The 23589-nt window shown below is 45.5% G+C and overlaps 1 protein-coding gene across 3 annotated transcripts in view; it reads right to left on the bottom strand.

Moving 5' to 3' along the window:
* Window positions 1–23589, bottom strand: part of LOC111146849 (ArfGAP with SH3 domain, ankyrin repeat and PH domain 1) — a 353910-nt gene that overhangs the window by 55936 nt on the left and 274385 nt on the right. For all 3 annotated transcript variants that reach the window (XM_022502557.1, XM_022502555.1, XM_022502556.1), the window contains 2 exons: window positions 21526–21626; window positions 16510–16579 (listed from right to left, as the gene is read on the bottom strand). In XM_022502557.1, coding sequence (XP_022358265.1) covers window positions 16510–16579; window positions 21526–21626 — 171 coding nt within the window. The remainder of the gene's footprint in view (window positions 1–16509; window positions 16580–21525; window positions 21627–23589) is intronic.

The raw sequence follows: 23589 nt of genomic DNA, 5'->3' as shown, positions 1-23589 counted from the left end.
CCAAGATAGTCCACCTCACCGGCCCTGCAGAGTGGGCGTGCGCAATGGAAATGCAGCTCTCCACTTCACAGCCCCAAGCACGGACAGCTGATGCTCTCGGTTCTGCGCCGTACTGTGAAATACAGCCGACTCAAAATGACCCCAGTAATCACTCCGCCCAAATGTGATGTCTCAGGGATCCGCAGATTTTGGTTGTAATGCAAAATTTAGTTCTTTGCTCAAACGTACAAAGATAATTGATCAGTGAGACGCTGCTTAATGAGACATTACTTAATGAGCCCCAAAATCGGGAGAGAGGAAAAATACAATAAGGATTTCATATCATTTATCAGCAAATCTCTCAGTTACACATATAATTCATTCAGATCCTACAGGATTTAGACAGTCATGCTATTTTAGGCTTTCCTACGTGGAGTCTTGCCATAGAATCACTCTGGTCAGACTCTTTCTTGTCTCCTGCCTGTATTCGTCCAAGGTCACAGGCTGGTCAATGGCTGATGCCAGCATGCCTGTTTCGTGCAGGAGCTGACCGAGGAGTGACATCTCTGTGTGCCCGGGCTGGGCTTCACTTGAACAAAAGCCTGCTGAAGGAAGCCATGTAATTTCCCAGTCCTGTATTCCTGCCTCAACGGACAGGTGCGATTCTGAAAATCCCCATGCCATGACCATTTATACCCAAAGCACTTGTGCTTTGAGGGAAAACAGAGGGAGAAGAGGGAGTAAAAGGTCAACAGAGATGGCACGTGATCAAGACAATTTCAAGGACGCACTGCACCTCTCATTCTCCACAACTGGACACCAGGCAATTAAATTGTTTACCTTCCTCCACTCCCTAAACTGTTTTTGAGATCCTACTCCTCTTTGTGATTTCAATGAGATTAGATCCAGAAAACAATGCTCCTTGTCCTGAATCCGTTCCAGAGCAAGCTGTCGGGGGCAGGAAGTGAGAGACGCCAAGGGACTTCATGTTTACGGCAAGGACGTTTGACTCAGGCATGGACACTGGCCACGAAGTCCCTCGCGGGACAGTTCTGCCTAAGAGGAACGAGCCCCTGGGAGCGGGGTCCTGTGTTACACAACTGGCTGGCAAGCCCAGAAGGGGGGAGGAGGTGGGAGTTTGTAGGCCTTGCAAGATGTTTCTCAGAATAGACCTGGAGTTTGGTTTGCTACGGGCGTCAGGCTCCGAAACCCGCAGCTGCAGCCACAAGGAGGTGCCCCCCTGCCCCTCTGGAAAGGGAACTGTCTTACACCTCATCCTTCTGGATGCTGGTGAGATGGCTGCGTTTCCATAAGAATGACAATCACCACAGCTAGAGATCCCAGGTCACCATGAGACTCTCCCCAGAATGCTGTGTTCCAATTTGGCATCCACATTTAAAGGACAGAGAAAAGTTTAGGAAAGATCAGGAGATGATTAAAGGAGTGGAAAATGGGCACTTTGAAGACCGGCTGAAGGCACTATTTAGTTCCGAGGAAAGAAAGCTAGGGAGTGATTTAATAACCATCCTCGAGAACATGAAAGGTGGTTATGGGGAAGGCAGGACAGCTGTTTCTCATTTGTACAAATGAAGAAGAAATGCGCCCAAATCGTAGAATATCTGAGCCAGACAGAAGGAAGAACTTCCCTTGCCTGCTTCAGATGATTCCGCATAATAAGAGGTTTCAGGTTTCTTACCCTAAGTCCAGGAATCTCTTGGAAAAACTTAAGAATTTTTTAGGCACCGTTCACGATTAATGTAGCAGAGGATTAACTGGATGATTTTTTTGTCCCCCAAATCCATGTTACTCCAGTGTTTCTGAACAACCTCACCAACAAATACAATCAAGGAACAAACACAACATTTTCAGAAAGAAAAAAAAAAAGTTAATATTAACCGTATTCAGAAAAGTTAAAGACCATCATTCATCTCTTTCCTAAGCATGGACTACCTCTGAGTATACATTACCAGAAAGCTTCTGATGGGAAGGATTCTAAACAGCTGGCCCATAACTCCTCCTATCATGATGACACACAATATTTATTCCCTTGGAGTTTTGCCAATACTACTGGCCTGACATTTGCCCCATTAACAAACACTGTGTGTGACACAGGACATCTTGCCTGCATACAGTGTTCCTCCCCCAAATGCCAATGAGACACCTGACAAATGACCTATCACCCCACGTGTGAATTTAAGGAGCAGAAAACACAATTTTTGACTGTTGAAGCCGCCAACGTAGCCAGTACTGAGCCCACAAACGCCAGGAAGGGTGGTACGCTCAACCGAAGTCCTCGGACCAAGGCCCCAGAAGGCTCAGGAATCACCAAAGTAATACTAGAATCCCGGGTTTGTATAACTCCCCAAAATTTCAAACCACTTTCTCAACATTTAGTACTAATTTATAGGTATATTGATTAAAGAAGGTATAATCTTCTGGCATTTGGGCAGACTAAAATCAAAGTAAGACTGAGTGACTTTCCCTGGGCTACATCACTGTGTACAGCTGAGGAAATGCTTTCATATTATTTAAGGACAGGAAAGAAAAAAACAAAGAAAGCATGGACTTATTGAGTCCTTACTGTTGATGATTCCTCCCAGGCTCAGGATAAAAACCTGGGTCTGTACCACGACCCCAAATACTGCTTCCAGGCTCCTTCTGACCAGCTCCTGCCACCGGGCCTGCAGCTCCCTCTGCTGGGAGGTGACAAGCCCAGGCCTCCCTACCGTGGTTCACACCTCCCACCCCCAAACCCTACAGATGCAGTTCTCTTCCGCCTCCTTCCCTTCAGGTCTCTCAAAATCAGCACCTCCTCAGAGACCACCTTCCTGGCTTAATCACCCTCCAGCGACTTCCCATCCCCTTTACACCTGCTCTACTGTCTTCCTGGCTCTTATCTCCTTCTCTTTCTTCACGCTAAGGGGACACACTTTTCTGTCCACTAAAATGGGCCTGCCATACAGCAGGCACTCAATAAGTGTTTTGTGAAATGAATGAAAGCATTTCAGTTGCCGTACATACACCACCTGATGTACCAGCACCTGTGAGGGAAGTCACTTTAGTTTCTTATCCTAAGTGAGATGACGGAGAGGCACAGAGAGATTTACTAATTTTCCTAAAATTTCCCAGTAAGAAGATGACAGAGCCTGGAGAGGAACCCAGGTCAGAGGGGACCAAAGCCCGAGTCCTCCTCCTACTTGCACCATGAGGCGCGGACTCAGGAAGCCGCTGGAAGTCCTAGCACAGGACAGAACATCTGCTTCTGAGAAGAGTAAGGGTTAGAAACAGAGAGCCGGGGTGCACAAGATTCACTTCTTTCACGTCTTCTCAGGTCATTTGATTTCCCCCCAGTTACTTCTGTAACTGATGAGAAATTTTAGAAGCCCATTTGAAATACTTTTTTGCTTATTTATTTGGCTCAACAGTAAGCCTCTGTGACATTCTGAGCACATACGGAAAACACCTGGTGCTCTCAAGCAACTATGGGAAACTGCTGCTTGGAGGAGGCGGGGACCTAGAATGTGCGCTGCTGACCAGGGTGTGCCCCACAGAGGCAGCCTCAGCCCTGGCGAGGGCGTGGATGCGGGGTCTGAACAAGGCAGAGGGGTGGGAACAGCCAGGAGGAGCAGGCGCAGGCCCCTGGGGGGTAAGAGGAGAGCAGGGCAGCAGTGATGCCCATGGGGAAGTTGTGTGTGTGGAGGGGGAACTGCCTGTCGCGCTCAGGAGCTCACATCCCCGCCCCAGTGGCTCAGGCGTCTAGTCAAGGGTCCATCCGAGCAGTGAACTCCTATACGTGCATTCAGGGGCGTGTCTGGGGGAGGCGACTGAGACTGCAAGACTGGTGGGCAATGATGGGGGCCTGAATCAAAGCTATAGCCATGGTACGGGGGGCTGGGGACTCAAGTTAACTGCCTAAAATGTGAGACTTTTAATCAATGATTCCCAAAGTGACCTCTCTACAGTGTGTGCACCACTCAGTCCAGGCATCTGGATGGTGAGCAGAAGGGAGGCTGCACTGCACCTGCGGGTCTTCCAACAGCGGCAGGTGCTTCTATTCAAACACAGGTCTGACAGGCTTCAAAACTGAAGATTTTACGGCTCTGTTCCCTGAAACTCTGAGGCTTGTCCTCTTACAGATTTCACTCTTCATTACAAGAATGATACTAACTTTCTTCTTTGGGGGACACAGCCAAAGAAGAAAGTTAACACCATCTTTGTATCTCACTTTTATACCCAGACATCACTGTGAAAAAAGATCGGTGTGTGTGTGTGTGTGTGTGTGTGTGTGTGTGTGTGAGAGAGAGAGAGAGAGAGAGAGAGAGAGAGAGAGAGAGAAGGGTGGGGAGAGAGATGTCTGTTTTAAAAAATCATGGGTTGATTCAAGTTGTGTACGTTGTTTTGCAGACTGCTCCCCCCCATTAACAACATACACAGATGTGTTCATTTTACACATGCGCACACACACACACGGCAAGATCACCCTCGAGTTTTTCATTTTTGAAAATGTTCTTACTAGGGAAGCTCTGGACACGTTCCATGAGGAGAAGTGATGAAGATATTATCCCTCTGACATAATGCTCTGCCTGCCACTCAAAATAGAAAATGCTGTTCAGCCAGGAAAATCATCAGACATGGAAGGAGAAATGCATGTAGAAATGGAATGAGTCAACTCTCATTAACGTCTCTGTGTCTCCAGGAAGAAAACAAACACCACACATTTGTCCTCAAACAGCTTAGTGTGTACCACGGTGAAATGTTTTTGCTGGAAGTGTGAAGCCGTTAGCGCAGGCATATTTCCCTGTTAGCAGGAAACAGCTGCTACTGGAATTAGTATCCAGGAATGAAATTATTTCCCTCCATCCTCCTATTGAATTGCTCTGCTTCACAAACAAGAAGTGAACATCATTAATTACTTGGGGGATAAGCCTGACCCCGCCTGGCTGAGGCCATTGTGTGGAAAGAAGTAAAAATAATAAATTCCCTTCACTTTCTATGCTAATACTTGGTAGCAGGGCTGTTCTGATCATTACAGTCATTTCAAACTTTTGTTCAGTAAATATTTATTTGGACACCTACTCTGCCCTACAGGGACACCTCTATTGGCATGCAGTTGATAACCACAATCACCCTCTGGCTAGATGTTAGGTACATACTGAATACCTACTACCGCAGAGAGATCTTATCTCTACGATTTTAGTACATTAAAACTACCGCTTTTTGGAAAGTATTTTGGTTTATTTGGGTACCTCATAAATTGCTGGGTGCTTTAGTAAATTTTATTATGTAATTCTTGCAATAACCCCAATAGCTGGGTACTGTTGTGTACCTACTTCATGGATGAGGAAACCGAGGGTCAGGAGGGCGGGAGTAAATTGACCAGTGTTTTACAGAAAGTAAAAAGCAAAGCTGAGATGTGAACAAATTCCTTCCCAGAGCTTTTCCAATTTATCAAACTGTTCCTTTGTCAAGGCAAGCCCTTGGGACATTTGCATAGCAAGTAAAAACATCTTTCCTGCTTTTCCTTTTTTTGTTTTTCCTACCCTGGAATGGCCAGTTAGCTCTCTTATTTCCCTCCAAATCACTTAACACTTCTATTGAGAAATCCCACCCATTCTGGACGTGCTCCACATTCCAGAATTACTCTTGTGGCTATAATGAAAGCTCTCCTCTTCTTTAGCGGTCCTTCAGAGAGCTTAGGGGAGGAAGTAATCATTTAACTAGTAATTACTGAAGTAATTCATTCTAGAGTGTGCATGACTATAGAATCCCTTAACCCTCCCAACCATTTACCCCACAGTACTCATTTCCAGTTGGTAGAATGTATGTGTGAGAAAGATATATCTGAATATGAAGTATTCTTTTTTTCCTCCCCAAAGATTTTATTTATTTATTTGAGAGAGAGAACAGGCAGGGAGAGGGACAGAAGGAGAGGAAGAAGCAGACTCCCCACTGAGCAGGGAGCCCAACGTGGGGCTCGATCTCTAGATTCATGACCTGAGCCAAAGGCAGAAGCTTAACTGCTTAGCCAGCTGAACCACCCAGGCCCCCCCATGGGATATACAGATATCCTTGAAAATCTGTAAGGAAAAGCATAAGGAACTCATCACTTCGGAGAGTATGTGCTACAATGTAAACAGAAAAAAAAAAAAAAAAGAGTTTACCAGGGTTTCTGGTAAGAAGTGGGGCTGATGTTGTTACTACAACTGATGAACCTTCTGGACATTACTCCATATACTAATTTCTACAAGTGTCTCCTAATTGCCAGATACAGAGTTTGGGCCAGCATAAAACTTTAATTTTTTTATATTTTTATTAGTTTTCAAAGATTTTATTTATTATGGGGGGGAAGGGCAGAGGGAGAGGGAGAATCTCAAACACACTCCCCACTAAGCATGGAACCTGACTTGAGGCTCCACCTCACAATCCTGAGATCACGACCTGAGCTGAAATCAAGCTGGATGTTCAACCGACTGAGCCACCCAGGCGCCCCATGGGCAAGCACAAGAACTTTGCAACTCTTATTTCCTATGTAGCCGTAGTAACCACTGTAATCCATGCCTTGCTAACCAACCAGAGCTCGTAAACCAAAAACCTTTAAAAATAATTCTACAAAATACAGTGACTTGGTGATAAAATATCTGTTAAGCTATATTTTTATATTTTAAAATATAAGCTATATTTTTAAAAAAGTATTCCCACTACTTTTTATTAAAAAAAAAAAAAAAACACAACAGGCAGTAAGGAGCTGAGGCAAACATTTAGAACAGATCTCTACTGCCCCGCATACAAACGGCTGGCAATTAAAATGACGGCAGTATCAGCGTCTTGACAACTACGCAGAACTCGTGCCAGGTACTGTTTCTAAGTGTTTTTACATATATTTACATCTTTAATCTGCACAACCACCCTAAAGTAAGTACCACTTACTAGCACCCCCACTAGAGAGATGGCTAAACCAAGGCACAGAAAGGTGAAGTAGCTTTGCCTTAAGGTCATGGCTAACAGAATGTGAGGGGATGGTAAAACGTTTGTAAGGTCTCCCTTGTTTCTTATCTTGGGGAAGGCGGGGTGGGGAGTAACATGTAAACTGACTAATTTCAGACCATAGGCCCTTTTATACCTTCAAATTTGTTAAGACCAGAACTTTCTTTAGTCCTTTTACCTTTTAAGAACCAGTCGCATACACTGCAACCAAAGGGGCTCACTGTCTGAATCTGCGGACCGTGAACCAATGAGACTGTACCCCACTCACTTCTCTGCTGGAATTCCAATCACACTGGAAGCACAGAGAATGACCCCCTTCCAAGGTAGCTGCTGTTACCTCCATTTAAAGGGGCAAAAACTTGGAAGTCCCCTAACCACCAGGTGCTGGAGCCAGATTTGAACCCAAGAAGTTGAACTCCAGAGCCTGTACTCCCTGCCAGCAGACACTGTTCACTATCACAGCAAAGCAGCATCATTTTCCTTCTTTATGATGAGAAGACTCAAACTCAGGAGGCTGAAGCTACTCACTTGTGGCTGTTAGCGGACAGCTGGGCCAAGACCCAAAGCCAGATCAGATTGTCTCCAGAAGTACACAGTGCTCCTCCGTTCCACCATTTACCTCCTCATATGAATAAATTGCCTTTGTAAATTAACAAAATATTGCATTGCTCCAGACAAGTAGGCAGGAGCCTCAGTTCCCCAGAGTGGGGCTTCATGAAAGCCAGGTACTTATTTTTTATTCCAGAGAGTGTGCATAGGAGCTGGGAGTGGGGGGTAGAGGAGTGCAGAGGGAGAGAATCCCAAGCAGGTTCCACGCCCACTGCGGAGCCCAAGATTGGGCTTGATCTCAGAATTCTGAGATCACAACCTGAACCAAAATGAAGCATCAGACGCTTAACCAACTGAGCCCCTGGGCACCCCTTGAGAGCCAGGTATTGGGGGCCGCCTGTCATCGTGGCCTCCAAGACCGCGAGCACCAGGCCTTTGATTCCTTCTGGTGAATGTTCAAGGTACAACGGCCTCACGGTGCTGATGCTGCCTAGGGTTTGAGGACCTCCCAAGTAAATCTGCTTCATGTTGTGAGGAGTTGGGAGGGAGCTCCTCTGAGGACCTGGCTTCATAGATGAAGACGACGGGGTGACACTGAACTCAAATGTAAAAGAGGTTACAGATCCCAGCGCCAGTCTGCAGCTTGTGAGGGCTGAGCCTACACAGGCAGCCCTTGGGGTCATTCTCTGTGCTTGCAGTGTGACTGGAATTCCAGCAGAGAAGTGAGTGGGGTACAATCTCATTGGTTTGCAGCCCACGGTGGGAAAACCTACCTAAAGTACCTAGCATATAGTATATGCTCAATAAATGTTAGCTACTGTATCTGTGCTTACTAATGATTTCCAAGATATTTCTTCTACTGGTGTCCACGTGGCTGATACATAAACGCCTACTGTCACCAACTTCTCTCTAGGGTAAAGCAGCATTTCCTGTTAAAATGAAAGCCTTTCTGGGAGAGCTACCCATTAAAATCACTCAGGTTCAAACAGCAAATCCTATCTGACAGGAAGGTCTCACTGGGTGAACTGGGGACTGTCGGCCATGGGCGGGGAACAGAGAGAGCCCAGGGAACTGTGAAGACACAGAGCATGCAAACAGAGCGGGCCTGAGGGGACTCCAGGCAGACACAGATCAACCCGAGCAGGGGGTCAGAGCTGCTTCCAGAACACCTGGGACTCAGGCCATGGAGACCTGCCCTTTCTATTGATTTTACTGCACAGTTCATGAACAGGACCCTTGGCTAGGATAAAGAAGGATGTGGTGACAATCAGACTTCACACTGGCTGAGTTACAAATGAGGTCCACAAGCCAGCTCACACACTTTGCAAATTCCTTGCAATTTGCTGTAGACGTCTACCGACCTCTATGTAAGAACCCGCCCCCTGGTCCCTCTGATTTGTAACACTGGCTAATGAGGGATGGACTCAGTGGTTCTTCAACTGGGAAGCAATCTTGGGCTTCATCTCTAGACCAATGAAGCTAGAGCCTTTGGGGGTAGAACCTGATGGCTCTTCTGTGCTGTCGGGACTGAGAATCACTGGGTTCCTTTAGCCAACTGCAGCCTCTTCCAAATTCATTCTGATACAAGTCATAGCAATTTACATCTGAAATAAACTCCACATGGTTGCAGCTAATATATCTTCTTGGGATTCAAATACAGTAAAAATTCCTGTTCAATGTATTGCATTATAAATAACCTGTAAGACATAACCAGATATATTTCTAAACATACATTTCATGGAACTTGGATTTGGGAAGTCCTCTAATACAGTGTTTGATGTCTTTGGTTCTGCATCTGTAATGTGGCAGGAGCCCACAGAGATATTCCATGGTGACCCCCTGAGTTTCGGAAATGGTGGTGCTTATTTTATATGTCCATATAACACTGTCTGCACAGGAACAACTGGGATTCTTCTGCGGGTGACCATGATTGTTAAGACTCAACACCAGTGCTGGTGGGACCTGCAGCTGCATTTTGAACTTCATTTATAGAAGTCAGCTCTGGTCTGTAAAGAAAAGGGAAGAGTGAGGGTGCCCTGTCACAAGGACGGGGGGTGAGGAACTGGCTGATCAGGTGACGAAAATGGCACCGCCTGAAGCTGATGGAGGAGACATAAAACAGAACTATCAGCCAAGTGGGGGAGAGAGCAACTCAAAGAGAGAATTACAGTAATAGTGGTTCAGGATGTTGGTATGACTTTTTTTAATGGTTCTTGCTTAATTGGAACTTCTGTTATATCAACCATAAAGTGGTTTTTAAGTTCCTCCTTGAATGTTCTTTTTTTTTTTAGCACCTAGAAAATACAGATAGCAATAGTTTTCAAAGAATGTGTTATTTAAGCCTGCAAAAGACTCTTCAAGCAGGGTAAGGAAACTGATACCATTTCCACCCACACTGGCTTCTCCTGGGTTCCCTGAACGTGCTTTCTGGGCTCAGGAGTGGGGACTCCTGTCATCCCACTACTGGCACTGCTCCTCCCTAGCTTTACTACTATCTGCTCACGAAAGCCTTCCCTGACCACACGAAGGCAGCTGCCTTCCTTTTCTACCCGAGCATCCCACTCACTTCTCTTTGAGCACGTAGTCCCGGGTCACTCCAAGCTCCAAGAGTGCGGGACTGCTAATTCATCCTTGTTTCTCTAGCACCTGGCCCAGGGGCTGCTTGGAATTAATGAAATATTTAATGAGCACATTACACCCATTTTGCACTGGAGAAAATAGAGGCTCCAAAGGCTTGTGTACTGCATCCAAAGTTCTACAGCTTGTTCAGGGATTTGAGCCCAGGACTGATGGGCTCCCAAGTTTGTCCTCTGACAATGCAGTGTTGCTTCTAATCTCTTGGAGGAAAGAAAATACTCTCTTGCAATGACATTGGTGACAAAGACGTGGAATTGGGTGGAATCCCGCATAGCCTCAGAACACCATAAAGGTGGGACGCCTGGGTGGCTCAGTGGGTTAAGCCGCTGCCTTCAGCTCGGGTCATGATCCCAGCGTCCTGGGATCGAGTCCCACATCGGGCTCTTTGCTCAGCAGGGAGCCTGCTTCTCCCTCTGCCTCTGCCTGCCACTCTATCTGCTTGTGCTCACTCTCGCGCTCTCTCTCTCTCTCTCTCTCTGACAAATAAAAAAAATCTTAAAAAAAAAAAAAAAAAAAAAAAAAGAACACCATAAAGGCCAGTCACAGAAACCTGTTGTTAAACCCACAGCAAGGAAGGGGGCACTTCCCTGTGCGGGTTGCCTTGTACATCTGCAGGCATTTGAAAATTTAAGATTTAAAGAAATCAGTCTTCAGATCCAAAGACAAATTCATGGATACATGTAGTATCTTTACAATCAGGACTCCTGGTTTCCCCCTTCCAGGAAACCCTTTCAGACTTCGTTACTGGAAGACCCTATGGTGATTCAGTGACAAGATAAGGGGTTTCTTTCTCCAAGGAACTATTATTCAAGAAAATTTCAAAGATCTAACAACAAGTTGGCATCTGAGGAAAGGCCTATTCATATACTAGAAAGAGCAGAGGCTTCAGGGTTTGAAAACTGGTCCAGCTGTTTACAAAGTGCATAACCCTAGGGATGGGATTTAATCTCCCTGACCCCTTCTCTTCTATACAAAGCAGTTTCACTCAAAAGTATTCATTGAACACTAACTGTATGTCAGGCAGTGTGCTGGGTACTGGGAGATCAAAGGTAAGCAGTTCCCACCTCCTAAGAACTTGCAGACTGGTGCAAAATAAGGACAGTGACACCTGTCTTGCAGGGCTAGCTTGGCACACAGAGCACTGGGCACACTCTAAGTGATCTGTGAACGGTAGTCCTCTTTCTTTTCAACCTGTTATCTGAACTGTTATGTGACACTGACGTTAACAAATTTAGCAAGTGAGGGTTTTTGAGAAACAAAACTTCTACTTTTGACATTAATTTTTCAGGATGTTATAATAAAGTAATACTCCAACTATAATTCTTATATATTCTTTGGTAATTTTATTATCTTTATTATATACTATAATGCTGAAGGTAAAAAGGGAAAGCAAACAATTCTATAGACATTTATTTATGATAGCTTAGTGGCTTGATATAAACTTTATCCTAAAGCTTTGACGCTGGCTGAAATGTTTGCTAGAGCTTTCTTAGAATTGGTATTTTGAAATTAAAGCATTTTATACCTTGCTCAGAACACACTAGATGGCCCATAAATGGAAGCCACTATCGATATTACCATAATAGTGAATTCGGAGATTCTCACTGAATCTGAACTCCATAGTGATGTATTACTTTAAACAGTAAATAATAATAAAAAAAAGTGTGTCTCTCATCCAACACATGAAAAGCAATGAATCTGTAGATGAACTCTTGTAGGGCTGGTTGCCTACCTTGCAGGTGTGCAGAGAAATGCGTTTCTTCCTAGAACAGTAAGCTGGGGAGATGACTGGCCTCGGAACAGGTCAGTCACAAATGGTCACTCCAACAGACCATCAATCTAAATGCATGCTCGACCCTTTCCTGAGTCACTCTGACAGGTGACACTGACTGGGGCCCTTCAAGCGGGACGAAGTCCACGTGGTAAGGGGTCCCAAACAAAGGTCCTAAGTTTTGTGAAAACAAAGGTTCTTTGTCCACTTTTCCAAAGATGACTCAACCCCATGTTCTCCCAGGAAACTGCTGGCCTTGATTTTCAACTAGATTCCGAGTAATCAATAGTGTCTGTGAAGTCAGGAAAAGTGGCTGCTGAGACCTTTCTGTGCGAGCAGGGATGGGACTACAAGTGATGGAACTGGCAGCAAAAAGTGTGATTCAAAGCCACTGACAAGTGGGGAACAGAATAACACAAATCAGCGGGAGAGAATCTGAAGCGAGGTGGAGGAGCCCATTTACCCCCGAGTTGCTCTGAGGGCAGGAGAGGTGGACCCACGATTTCCAGTATTTGCAGCAGCAGAGCCTCCTACTGACGGATTTCAGTCTTGCCAGGATATCCAATGAGGTCACGCTAACAGCCGTGACTCTTACTAACAGGATGCCCACACACGGCCCATTATCTCACTTAATCCCATCATTTTTATGAGTTGAATACTTTTCTCAAGGTCATCTAATAAATGACAAGGGCAGGATTCAGACTCAAATCTGACAGATGCCACAGTCCTTTCTTGTGGCCACTAAGCAACGTAGCTGATGTGATCTTTGTTGCTGATTACAGCCTTAATAAAACACTGACACAGCTGGCTAGGCCACAGCCATGTGTATGACAGGAAGGATAAAGGGAAGGTGGAAGAGAACTCATTTTTCATTTTTAGCAATGACCATCACTGACTCAACTCCATCAACTCCATGATGCACTGCCATGCACTGCCTCCCACTGCAGGTTAAGAAAGGCAAGTAGATGGGACATGACAAGGTCAGAACTTGTCAAAATGCTTATTGAGGATAGTCATAGCCAGACGAATCTAAGGAAAGATGAAAGTAAAGAGAGGGTACATGTAGCAAATTCTTGACTAAAAACTCCTGATCTACATAAAGTCAAATGGTCAGAAATTTTCACTGTAGTATATTTAACCTGAAGAATTTTCCCAGGGGTGGAGGAGCTTCCCTGGGTCTTTTCTGGTTTTTATCTCTGCTCACATATTAGATCCAACGCAGAGTCACACCGCACAGACCCAGCTCAGCTAATGAAGTCAGACAACAAGCAGACGTGAACCTGGCTCAGGAAAGCCGGGTGAAGAACAAGCACACTTGGGGCCCGGAAACGCCGACCGCACGCTCCAGCTGAACCACGCAGAGCAGCGGCTCTGACGGCTCCCGTGACACTGGACACTTGAGGAATGCCGTGCTAGCTGCTGTCGGCTTCATGGCCTGACCACCACTCTGGATGACTCTGGAACTTGCCCAGGGACAGGGCAACCTTGCAGCTCCTCTGAAGAGTCAGGATACTGACCCAAAAGAGGCCCCACTGGGTGTTATCACAAAAATGTAGGGCTGTCAGTGTTGTACTGTCCTTATGAACGAATCACCTTCAGGCCACCAAAGAATTCTAGCCTGCACATACAGGTAACATGCTTCTCCCACACACAGGCTCCTCAGTCCTCCTGGTTCAGGGTTATGTCTGCGATGGCCCAAGCTGGGATCCCACACTGGGGAGGAATTGGGGTTGCAGGTGAAGGGGAATTAATGTCCTGCAATGTGTGGGAGTGTGTAAGAACAGAGCTCCTACCTATACCAGATTCCCAGCTGTGTAACCGGTAAGTGAACTACTCTGAGCTCCAGGTCCCTCATCTGAAAAGTGGAGGTGACGTCACCTATAACTTAAGTTGCCGTGGAGATTAAATGTTACAATGCATTAAGGTGCTGGTGAATGCCTGTCACATGGTGAGCGTTCAACAGTGTTAGCCACCATGATAGTGATGGTGATGATGACGACGACGGTGGTAGTTACAGTGACGGTGGGTGGTGGTGAGCACGGTGGTTGTGATGACGGTGGTGGTGATGATGGTGATGGTGGTGGTGATGGTGAGGAGAATGCTTTGGAAAGGCAGATGGTGGGAATCTTCACTCCCACAGAGAGAAACAGGTCTAGAAATGGAGACTGTTGCATTGTCTATCAAGTAGAAGCCACAGAAGCTACCTAAAACAGGTTGTGGTAATGTGCTCAGAACAATGAATGGCCCACTCATGGAGAATACTCAATAAATGCTATCTATTCCCATCAGTGTTTCTGATCTTAGATCATGTGACCGGAATTCTTCTGATACAGCTCCTGAAGTATCTGAATCACTAACATAATGAGAAGAATAGGTCGTGCTTGGCCAGCAAACACTGACCATTACGCACTCATGCAGGCTTTAAGACTGGAATTCCAGCATTCACCAGGTGTGATGTGGGCACATTACTCCCCTCTCCCAGTAGCAACATCTATCCCCTGGGTTGTGGCAACAATTACATATGGTAATACACCAAAAGCACAGGAAGAGCTCACTTAGTGGTAACTAAGATTCTTGTGACCGTCAGAACCATTTCATAAGGTAACTGTGTTTGGAATTAAATATGAGCAGGTCAAAGTTATCTCACTTTTCAAGTAACTGTGATGTCTAGTCCAGCACCTGGAGTAGAGTGGAGGCTTCATGAAACATTGCTAAATAAACAAGTAATTAGTAGACAGCCTCAGTAATAGTTACTAACTGATCTAAGTCGGCCTACAGGATTTCCAGTTATCAGATGGGTGACTTGTCACAACTAGGACAAGAGTTACAAAATCTCACCTGGGCTTAGGGAAGCTGAGGACCTCTAAGGAATCACCCCAAGGGTTCTGCAGGGGACAAGGGACAGAGATAATTTAATTGCTCAAGTTCCATAAAGGTCAATAATTGTTAAGAGGCATGGAATCTTCCAGGAGGATGATCCTGGCCACAGGTGTGTACTGGCTACCATGTATCTGTCAAGGTCTTTGGAGGGGGGCCAGTACAAGGAAAGAAAGATGAATAGGACCTGGTAAATGCCCCTGGAGAGCGTTTGATCTAAAAGGATGACGGGGTTCTGCTGGAAGAGAGGCAGAATGGAAGGGGCCTATGGAGATAGACCAAACCCAAGTATGAATTTCCAACTCTGCCCACTACTAGCCAAGTCATTGTGCTTCTCTGAACTTTAGTTTTTTCCTCTGCAAAATGAAGGTCAGATTACCACATGGGTTATAGAAGGGATTAAGTGAAATAGATTTTATGAAGCATCTGGCGGGAAGAAGTGCTTATTAAGGAGTCCTTCCTCAACGAGGGAGATCGAATCTCAAGTGTGAATCACGAAAACCTGCCAATGTAATAAATGCTCAGCCTTCGTTTTTACCATCCTGTTAGTAATTAACTGCTTATCATAAGCCCAAAGACATCACTTGGCACAGGATACTGAAATTTACCCAAGCTTCTTTCCAAGCTGGGATTGCTGGGTTTAACTGTGTGCCCCCTTTGTTAAGACTCTCGGCACACTGAGCTGTTTCCAGTCCCACTTGATATATTTTCCATTCTAATCTTTGCATCCTTAAGAATAAAGAGTAATTTCTTGCTAGTGTTAAAAAGAGCAAAATAGTAATTACTAATTTTACAGTGCATGTCCTTGACTACCATGCCAAGATTGAACCTTTTCTGAAAGTATATGAATTATCCCAATAAGGGGACTTTTAGTTGAGAACACAGAAATTCTGTCAGTAGCAATTCTAAATATGCAAGATATAGATGCATATACAACTGCCAATAATCTGAAGAGAAAACAAAATATAAGTGTTAGTAGCTTATTCTGCTTTTCATTGAATTTCCTTTATTCCTAAAGAGAGGGGAGTCACAATTGAGGCAATTTTATTATCTGTTTTCTTTATATACATTTTTGCTTTTTAACATAATGATGGATTTTCTGAGTAATTTAAATAGTAACAAAAAATACTGAACATGCTCTATACATATTTCATTTCCTAATCATTATTTCATGCAAAGAACATCCTCTGTCATCTTTATAAGCAGAAAACTAGGTTTTTCAAAACCACCAATAGTATTTCCAAAAGACAAGATTATGAAATGAAAGAATCCCTGATTTGTTTTGCAAGAACAAGAGACATTCTGGAGAACGGGGCGCCTGGGTGGCTCAGTAGGTTAAAGCCTCTGCCTTCAGCTCAGGTTGTGATCCCAGCATCCTGGGATCGAGCCCCACATTGGGCTCTCTGCTCAGCAGAAAGCCTGCTTCCCTTCCTCTCTCTGCCTACCTGTGATCTCTGTCAAATAAATAAATAAAATCTTAAAAAAAAAAAAAAAACCATTCTGGAGGGCCAAAGAACGAGGGGGGTACATCACAGGTCAAGAAGAGACCAACTCCTTTTGTAAAGGAAAATCCCACACTTTCTGACCCAAATCCATACAGTACGCATACCTGGGGGGAATCCCAGGGCTGGTTACATCACGTTTTTGCTTTCTAGTCCACAGGGACAAATTGCCTAAGAGGCGCACCATGGTAAATAGGCAGACACACTTACCGTGGCGTGGGAGATGGTCAGAATCCCATTCTTGACGGCGCACTTCCTCCTCTGCCACACCTTCCGGAGCCTGAAGAGCAAGTCAGACACAAGCTCATAGAGTAGCTGGCTCACTCGGTGACATGCAGTCATACCGTGTTATGTACGACAATCATTATAAGACAGTGACAGCAAAACAACCCCAAACCAAAAAACCCCACCAAACCCAGAACATCTTATTATCCCCGGTGGAAGGTAGTTCAGACTAGCAGGCATATACAGGACGCTCATTATGGCACTGTTTTTGATAGTGAAGCGGGAAACAACAGAAATCCAATAGCAGGAGAATGAATAAATGCATTATAGTTACAGTCATACTACAGAATGTTGTGCAGGAGTTTAAAAGAATCAAGTAGCTATGGATGTGCTGACATACCCTTCCAAGCACACTGCCGACTGAAAAAGCAAATAATTCAGGTATGATCTAGTAATGTTAAAAGGTACTCAAAGAATATTCCATATAAAATGGCATTCTAAATTTCCTATGGGGGTATAAATACATGTACAAACATACAGAAGAGGGCTGGAAAGAAGCATGGTACACAGGCCTCGACCTGTGGCAGGGGTGGCACTGAAGAGTTTTTAACCATATCTGAGAATCTTCTACAAGAAAGCTGTAATTAATTTATTGCTTCTGTAATTAAAATTGAATCTCAAGACAAGGTGTCTGCCAGGCAAGGAGGGGTGGGGTGGGGCTGCCTCAGGATACAGAGAAAGAGCTCAGGGTCAGGGATCAACATGTTTGGTGCCTTGTACACCTCTCCTTTGGGAACTCATTTCAACTTGGAGGTGTTTTGGGTGACGCTCCAGGCACAGGCGAGCCTGGCAGATGTGCGCCTGTGTGGACAGGTACAAATGTACTGGTTCAGAGCATTTCGATGAAGAAACAGGTACAGGGCACAGTGCTTCTCTGGCCTAGGCAAAGGGTTCTTGGGCATTCGTTGTCATGGAAACAAACAACATCAGAGGAGGGGGCTCTAGCTCCTCCTGGGCATTTAAATAATATCATTGTGTGTTTCCTTTCCCCTCTTAAATGAGTCCTGTAAGAAACCTGCCACAATACGAATTTAAAACCAACTCTGAACACAGATGATGTTGTCTCCTTGTGTATGTACTGACTAGCAACACCGTGAATTCTAAAGTGTGCTTCACAGTGGGAAATCAGAATCTGATACCATCTGAGCAAAAGCCAAGTGAACACCCTGCGCTCACAACGCCAGCATCTTCAGGAGGTAACGCAGCACCGACTGACAAACCGCCCTCCAACTACAGCTACATCACGGACTGGGGAAACGGCTGATGAGAGGGGACACCTGTCCCATGACCACACCTGCCTCTGGTTAACGTAACCAATGCTGGAGTAGTTTTGCGTCCCATCTTAGCCTCACAAAAGCCTGCTGAGACAGGTGAGGCATTCCTGTACACAAAACCTCAAATCAACGTCATCCTTCTCTATCAACACGTTTTAAAAGAGCCATCAACCAACCTAACAAATTAGTCAACCTTCAGAAAATTGTCCTGACTCAGTTTATTCATTTTATTTAGTAAAATTGTTAAACATTAGTTGTTTTTTTGTCATTAATTTTTTTCACATGCATATTAAGAAAACACAAAACCAAAAATAAAACTGTATTCTTTTGTATTAGTAATCAAACCAAGGAAAGTAACACAAAAGCATTAATGTTTTGGTGAGCAGAAATTGTTCATGTGGTACCCCCGGGTGACCAGACAAAAGGAAGCAAAATCAAGGCAATCCCTTGTACAGTCCCATCTCCGTGAACACTCTGAGAGCTTTTATTCCAGGGATTTCTACGGAACAGACTCCATGCCTGGGCCTTCCCTCTCCGTACTGAAAGCTTTAAGGATGTTTGCCTGAAAAGCTCCCGAATGGAAGTACCAAGGACTTCACCTATCTGTTCAGAAAGTGCCAGAGAGAACACCATGTACACCATGCCCGAACCTCGGAATTCCAGAACAGGAATTGTCTACTACAAGGCAGTCTGCTGTAACTAAACAAGTCCCAGCTCCGATGCTTGATTCCTTGGGCTTCCATCCTGGCACCAGTGCCCGCTAGCCACAGGACCTTGTTCATGGTACTGACCTCTTGGAGGCCTGCTTGCCTAAATCTGCATCGTGAAGACAATGTCCATCCTCTAGGACTACGCTGGGAAAATATATGTGGAACAATTACTCCTTTGCCTCTCCATGGATACCTTTGAGTCGTAAAGCTTCAAAATTACTTCTAAAAAATTAGAAGTGTTTTTCAAATTGCATAATAATCCTTTATAGGTATTCTACAGCTAGGGTCGGAAATTACCAAAGCAACTGATCCTGAGAAGAAAATCATACAACACATCAGCCGCCACGGTTAGCAAGTGAGTCTGTCTTCGTGTGTAAGCAATTCAGTTCTTTCCTCTTCCACAGAAGCAATGACAGGCCAGCTTGGGTTATCATTATTCACCCTCTGCAGCCCGTGAAATTATGGGAGGCAGGCCCACTGGACTTCCAGCCTCCTTTGCAACAATGCTTTCCCAATCTCTTCTCAACAGATTGTAGGCAGGGTGAGGGTGAGGCCCACCTCTCATGGACCTTTTACCTTGCAGCATCTAGCAGACTGCCTGAAACACTGTGGGGCTTACTGGATGTCTGTAGAGTGAGTGCATGAATGGAGAACAGACCGGAAGAGCAGAGTCAGGAGTGTGAGCGCATGCCCGCTGATGCCCTGCGTCCTCCAAGGGCAATCAACAGCAGTCATGCCCCTTTGGAATACAAAAGGGAGACACCCCGGCATTACATCATAAGACCCAGGTTAGAATTTGGGCTTTCTTACATCCTGGCTGTAGATCTCTGTCAAATTACTTAATCTCTCTGGGTGACACCATCTACAGAAGGTGTCAGATGAGAGGGGTGACAGGTACCCGGATGCGTCTGGCAAGCACAAAGCAAGTGCAGGCACATCACGAGCTGATGCTTTCCTGAACACTTCGGGGTTTGAACCAAAAGGTATCTCTGCAAAGACTCAGCTGACTTTTCTTGAAAGTTAGGTATCAACCACTTCACTGAGAAACAGTTAATTCTAATGTCAAGAAAAGCCTTGTACCTTTAGGTGAGCAGTGTTAAAGCTACAGGATGAATAATTTATCTCCACTAGATATCAGGCTATTGGGGCTACAGTCTGGTCCCTGTGTCAGTTAGGAAGACCCCAGTTTAAACTGTGATTCAGGTCACTGGTGCATCTTTTCTTCTTTTACTTTTCGCAAGACTTAATGGTCAATATTCATTGATTTTCTACAAAGAGCCAGCTGTTGTGCTCTGAGCTGGGATGCTTTTCTTTCCTTACGCCCTTATCTATAAATCCTGATGGTCCTACCAGCGTTTTCTAGACTCTCACCTGTCCTTTCCCCTTTGTGGCTGTTCCCTTGATTCCTGTTCACCTCTGACCGGGCCTCCCACATCTAGTCTTATGTCCTACAGAGCTGCCCTCGACCAGCAGCCAGAGTCTTTCAAATGAGGCCGATTATGGCATTCCTCTGCTTAAAACCCTTCAATGACTCCCATCTCCACTCCGTGGTTTCCAAAACCCTCCCGGCTTGTGTCCTCTCCCCTCTCACCGGTCTCCTATGACCCCGGCTCCACACTCAGTCCTAGTCATGCCTAACTCCTGTATCACAGAGGAAAGCATATTCCTGGCCATCTCTACAGATCTCTGTAGAGATGATCCCTTCACTTCCTGCAAGTCATCGACTTCCTGCAAGTCGAAAATCTCCTCACTAACGTCTTCCCTGACCACCCTGCATGACTGCAAGGACTACTCCCACATGCCCCAAGCCCCTGCCTTGCTTTACCCTCCCCCAGAGCACTTGTTACCGTCTGATCTCCCACACAGCTCCTTCTTTATTGTCTGTCTCCCAACTCAGAGTGTAAGCCCTATGAGGCTATGGACCTCCTTATCTTTCTTCTGCAATGCTATACTTCCCAGTGTCTCTAACAGTGCTTGACATACACTGCAACTCCCAAAAGACATCCATGGGACGCATGAGTAGAATGATAAACAAAACTGACAGTGATCAGAAATTTAGGACTGTAACTTATATAAGTAATGGTTGCAATTTTAACAAACAGATTAAAAAATGTCTACGTCTTAAAGTCAATAAGTGCCTATCCACAAGTAATCAGAAAAGCAGCTTTCTTTCAGAAAGGACAGTATGCAAAGTGAGTAATTAGGAGTCCACTTATGTACTAACTGTGAAACAGAATCGCTGCTAAAGCAAGAGAAAGAAGCCGGTGTGGCTGGGCCAGGGGAGGAGATGCCACAAGACAACGCTGCAGACAGAGGCGGGGCTCAGACCCTGCGTGCACTTAGAGCATGGGAAGGACCTGATGTGCTCTGTTTTTTAAAGGCTGCTCTGAGTGCTGTGTAGAGACGCAATGGAGAAGAGGGAGGGACATGGAGAGGCTACTCGGATATTCCAGGAGAGACGGCAGTGGCTCCTCCAAGGGCAGGGCAGCAGAGATGGCAAGACATGTCCAACATGTCCTGTTAGAAATGAAAGAGCCTGTCGTGACAGTGGCCGTGATGTAAGAAGGAGGGGACTCAGGGCTGACTCCCAAGGCTGGGTTTGGGCGGCCAGGTGGGCACCCCAGCAGAGAAAAGGGCAGATGAATCAAAGCAGAGAGGTGGGCAAGCATGAAGTCCGCAAGCCACTTGTTGCTTCCCATTGCCCTCAGCTCCTGCCTTCCTACAACAGCAGGCTACAAGTCCTTGGCGCCATTTAGGGATCAAAGGACGGCAACTGCTTCTTGGAAAGACAGCAGGTTAAATCAGCTAAGGGAAACGAGTGGGCTCAAGGTTGGAAGCTACTGCGTTAGGAAATTCTTAAGTGTGCTTTCCTGGCCCGTAGGTGGGATAAATTCCCAGGCTGTCGACACCCAGGAAGCCCTAAGCACACCGGGCTAGCGGGCTGGCCTTACGCATACCCATCGCTCTTCTTCAGCAGGTAGCCCTTCTTCTCGCTGCCGTACTCCTTGTTGCCCTGCAGCTGGTGCATGCTGTACCCTCCTTGCCGGCTCTGGGAATCCTAGAAAGGAGAAGCCGCAGATCAGACCAATGCTGGACACACTTCTCCAGTCCCTGCCTCTATTCTGCCATTGAGCCTCTTGGCTGGGGCCAAGAGAATTATGGAACTTTAAGAGCCACCACGTCCTTGCCTGTATTTTAGAGGAAACCAGGCTGGGAAACAATCACAGGAGTCCCAGGCAAGTCCAAGAACTCCTGTTTCTAGTTCGGAACTCAGCTGATTCCAACACACTTTGGTGAGACAGCATGGTGGGACCGAACAGGTTGCTGGGGCCGCATAGGCTAGCACAGGGAAGGAAGGCAGGAAAACCCAAGTGGCTCACAAACGTAGTGCATGCAACCCAAATGAGCTCTTCTCTTAGGTCCGCCTTTTCTCCCTCCACATATTCTGCTAAAATACCCACAATAAAAAATGTACCTTCTGAGTGAGGTACTGGGAATTGTTAGAAATTCTTGGTTTGTAATCAGCAGGGGCTCCGTAAAATAAGCTGTTAAGCATGCTTTTAATTAAAAACGATGATTCTCTAGCCATGTTGTGTATGATGTGGTAAAAGGGTGACCAGGACCCGCAGAACAAGACAGATGCAAACCAGCTGGAGTTAACACTTTCACTCCCCTGATATACTTCCCCATCGTTTCTAAAGACTGCATGACCAGATGCAGCCATTACACTTGGAAAATGTATGAAATAAACCAACAATGTTGAACTGTAGAATGAGGACATGGGGTTTAGACACAGAAGTAGGATAATACATTCTCACAGAAAGTGTTGACTTACTCTCCTAGACTTCGATCAGGAAGGGCAAAAGCAACAGAGAAAAAAGGCAGAACATTTGAAAACATAGTTAATTTCATTAATAGTCATCTCTCATGATTTAAGCACTTTATATAACATACAGAGAAAATAGCACTGTAAAGATACTTAACACCAGAACACATGCCATCTTCAGAATCACATAAACTTCAGGGTATGGGACAATAAAACATCTTTATATTTGTCAAGCTTTATTTCAGGTTATTTAAATGAAACCAGAAGAAAACCTGCATGGAAGGATATGAGGTACACATTTCATCAAGATAAAAACGGGTGACAAACTTCCAAGTGTGTGTTTAGGGAATCAACAGCTCCGTGAAACCCAAATTACTTTAGAAAATCAAAAAGGAACAAAAAATTGTAGGATTCTTTTTTAGTTTTCCATGCAAGAGAATAAAAGTATGCAGTTCAGAAGCAACACCTTCAATGTGATGGTGAAGAAAGACAGGAGAACTGAGCATTGCTTGTGTACTGATGGCCTGCACACAAATCCCTTGAAGGTCAGGATGGCCTCTCTGTGGCATTCGGGATCCTTCTGGACCAGACAGTATGTGCTCAGTGCACGCAAATGAATGTTAATAATAGTGAAAGGAAGAGCTCTAGGACAGTATACCTCTGTGAGGCTTCCCACGTGTGATGAGTTGTGTGTCCAAAACCATGTCCTGAACACCCAAATGGCAGGTATCAGGAAGGCCTGAGGATACGGAGTGCGGCACAAGCCCTGTCCCTGAGGTGGGTGCTTATACACTGACCTTCTGCTCCCTCATGAAGGTACACACTGCCGAATGCTTGCTCTACCAGGCAAGGGGACTCACCCTGAAGAGCTTAGACTCTAGTCATTTCCTTAATCTGAGTCATTTGTCTGTAACTGGCCAGACTCCCTCCAGCTGAAACAGTTAATAGCACCATTTCAATCACCTGGGGAGGGGTGGGAAGTGGGCTGGGGTTTATCAGTCTCTTTAGAAATTCTCCTACAGGGGCACCTGGGTGGCTCAGTGGGTTAAAGCCTCTGCCTTCAGCTCAGGTCATGGTCCTAGTGTCCTGGGATCGAGCCCCACATCAGGCTCTGTACTCTGCAGGGAGCCTGCTTCCACCTCTCTCTATCTGTCTGCTTCTCTGCCTACTTGAGATCTCTGTCTGTCAAATAAAT

The sequence above is a fragment of the Enhydra lutris genome, unplaced genomic scaffold (assembly GCF_002288905.1).
Source record: "Enhydra lutris kenyoni isolate GAN:26980312 unplaced genomic scaffold, ASM228890v2 scaffoldscaffold14, whole genome shotgun sequence".
NCBI classification, from domain to species: Eukaryota; Metazoa; Chordata; class Mammalia; order Carnivora; family Mustelidae; genus Enhydra; species Enhydra lutris.
The sequence above is the reverse complement of the archived record's forward strand: the minus strand, read 5'-3'. Positions and strand labels throughout refer to the sequence as shown.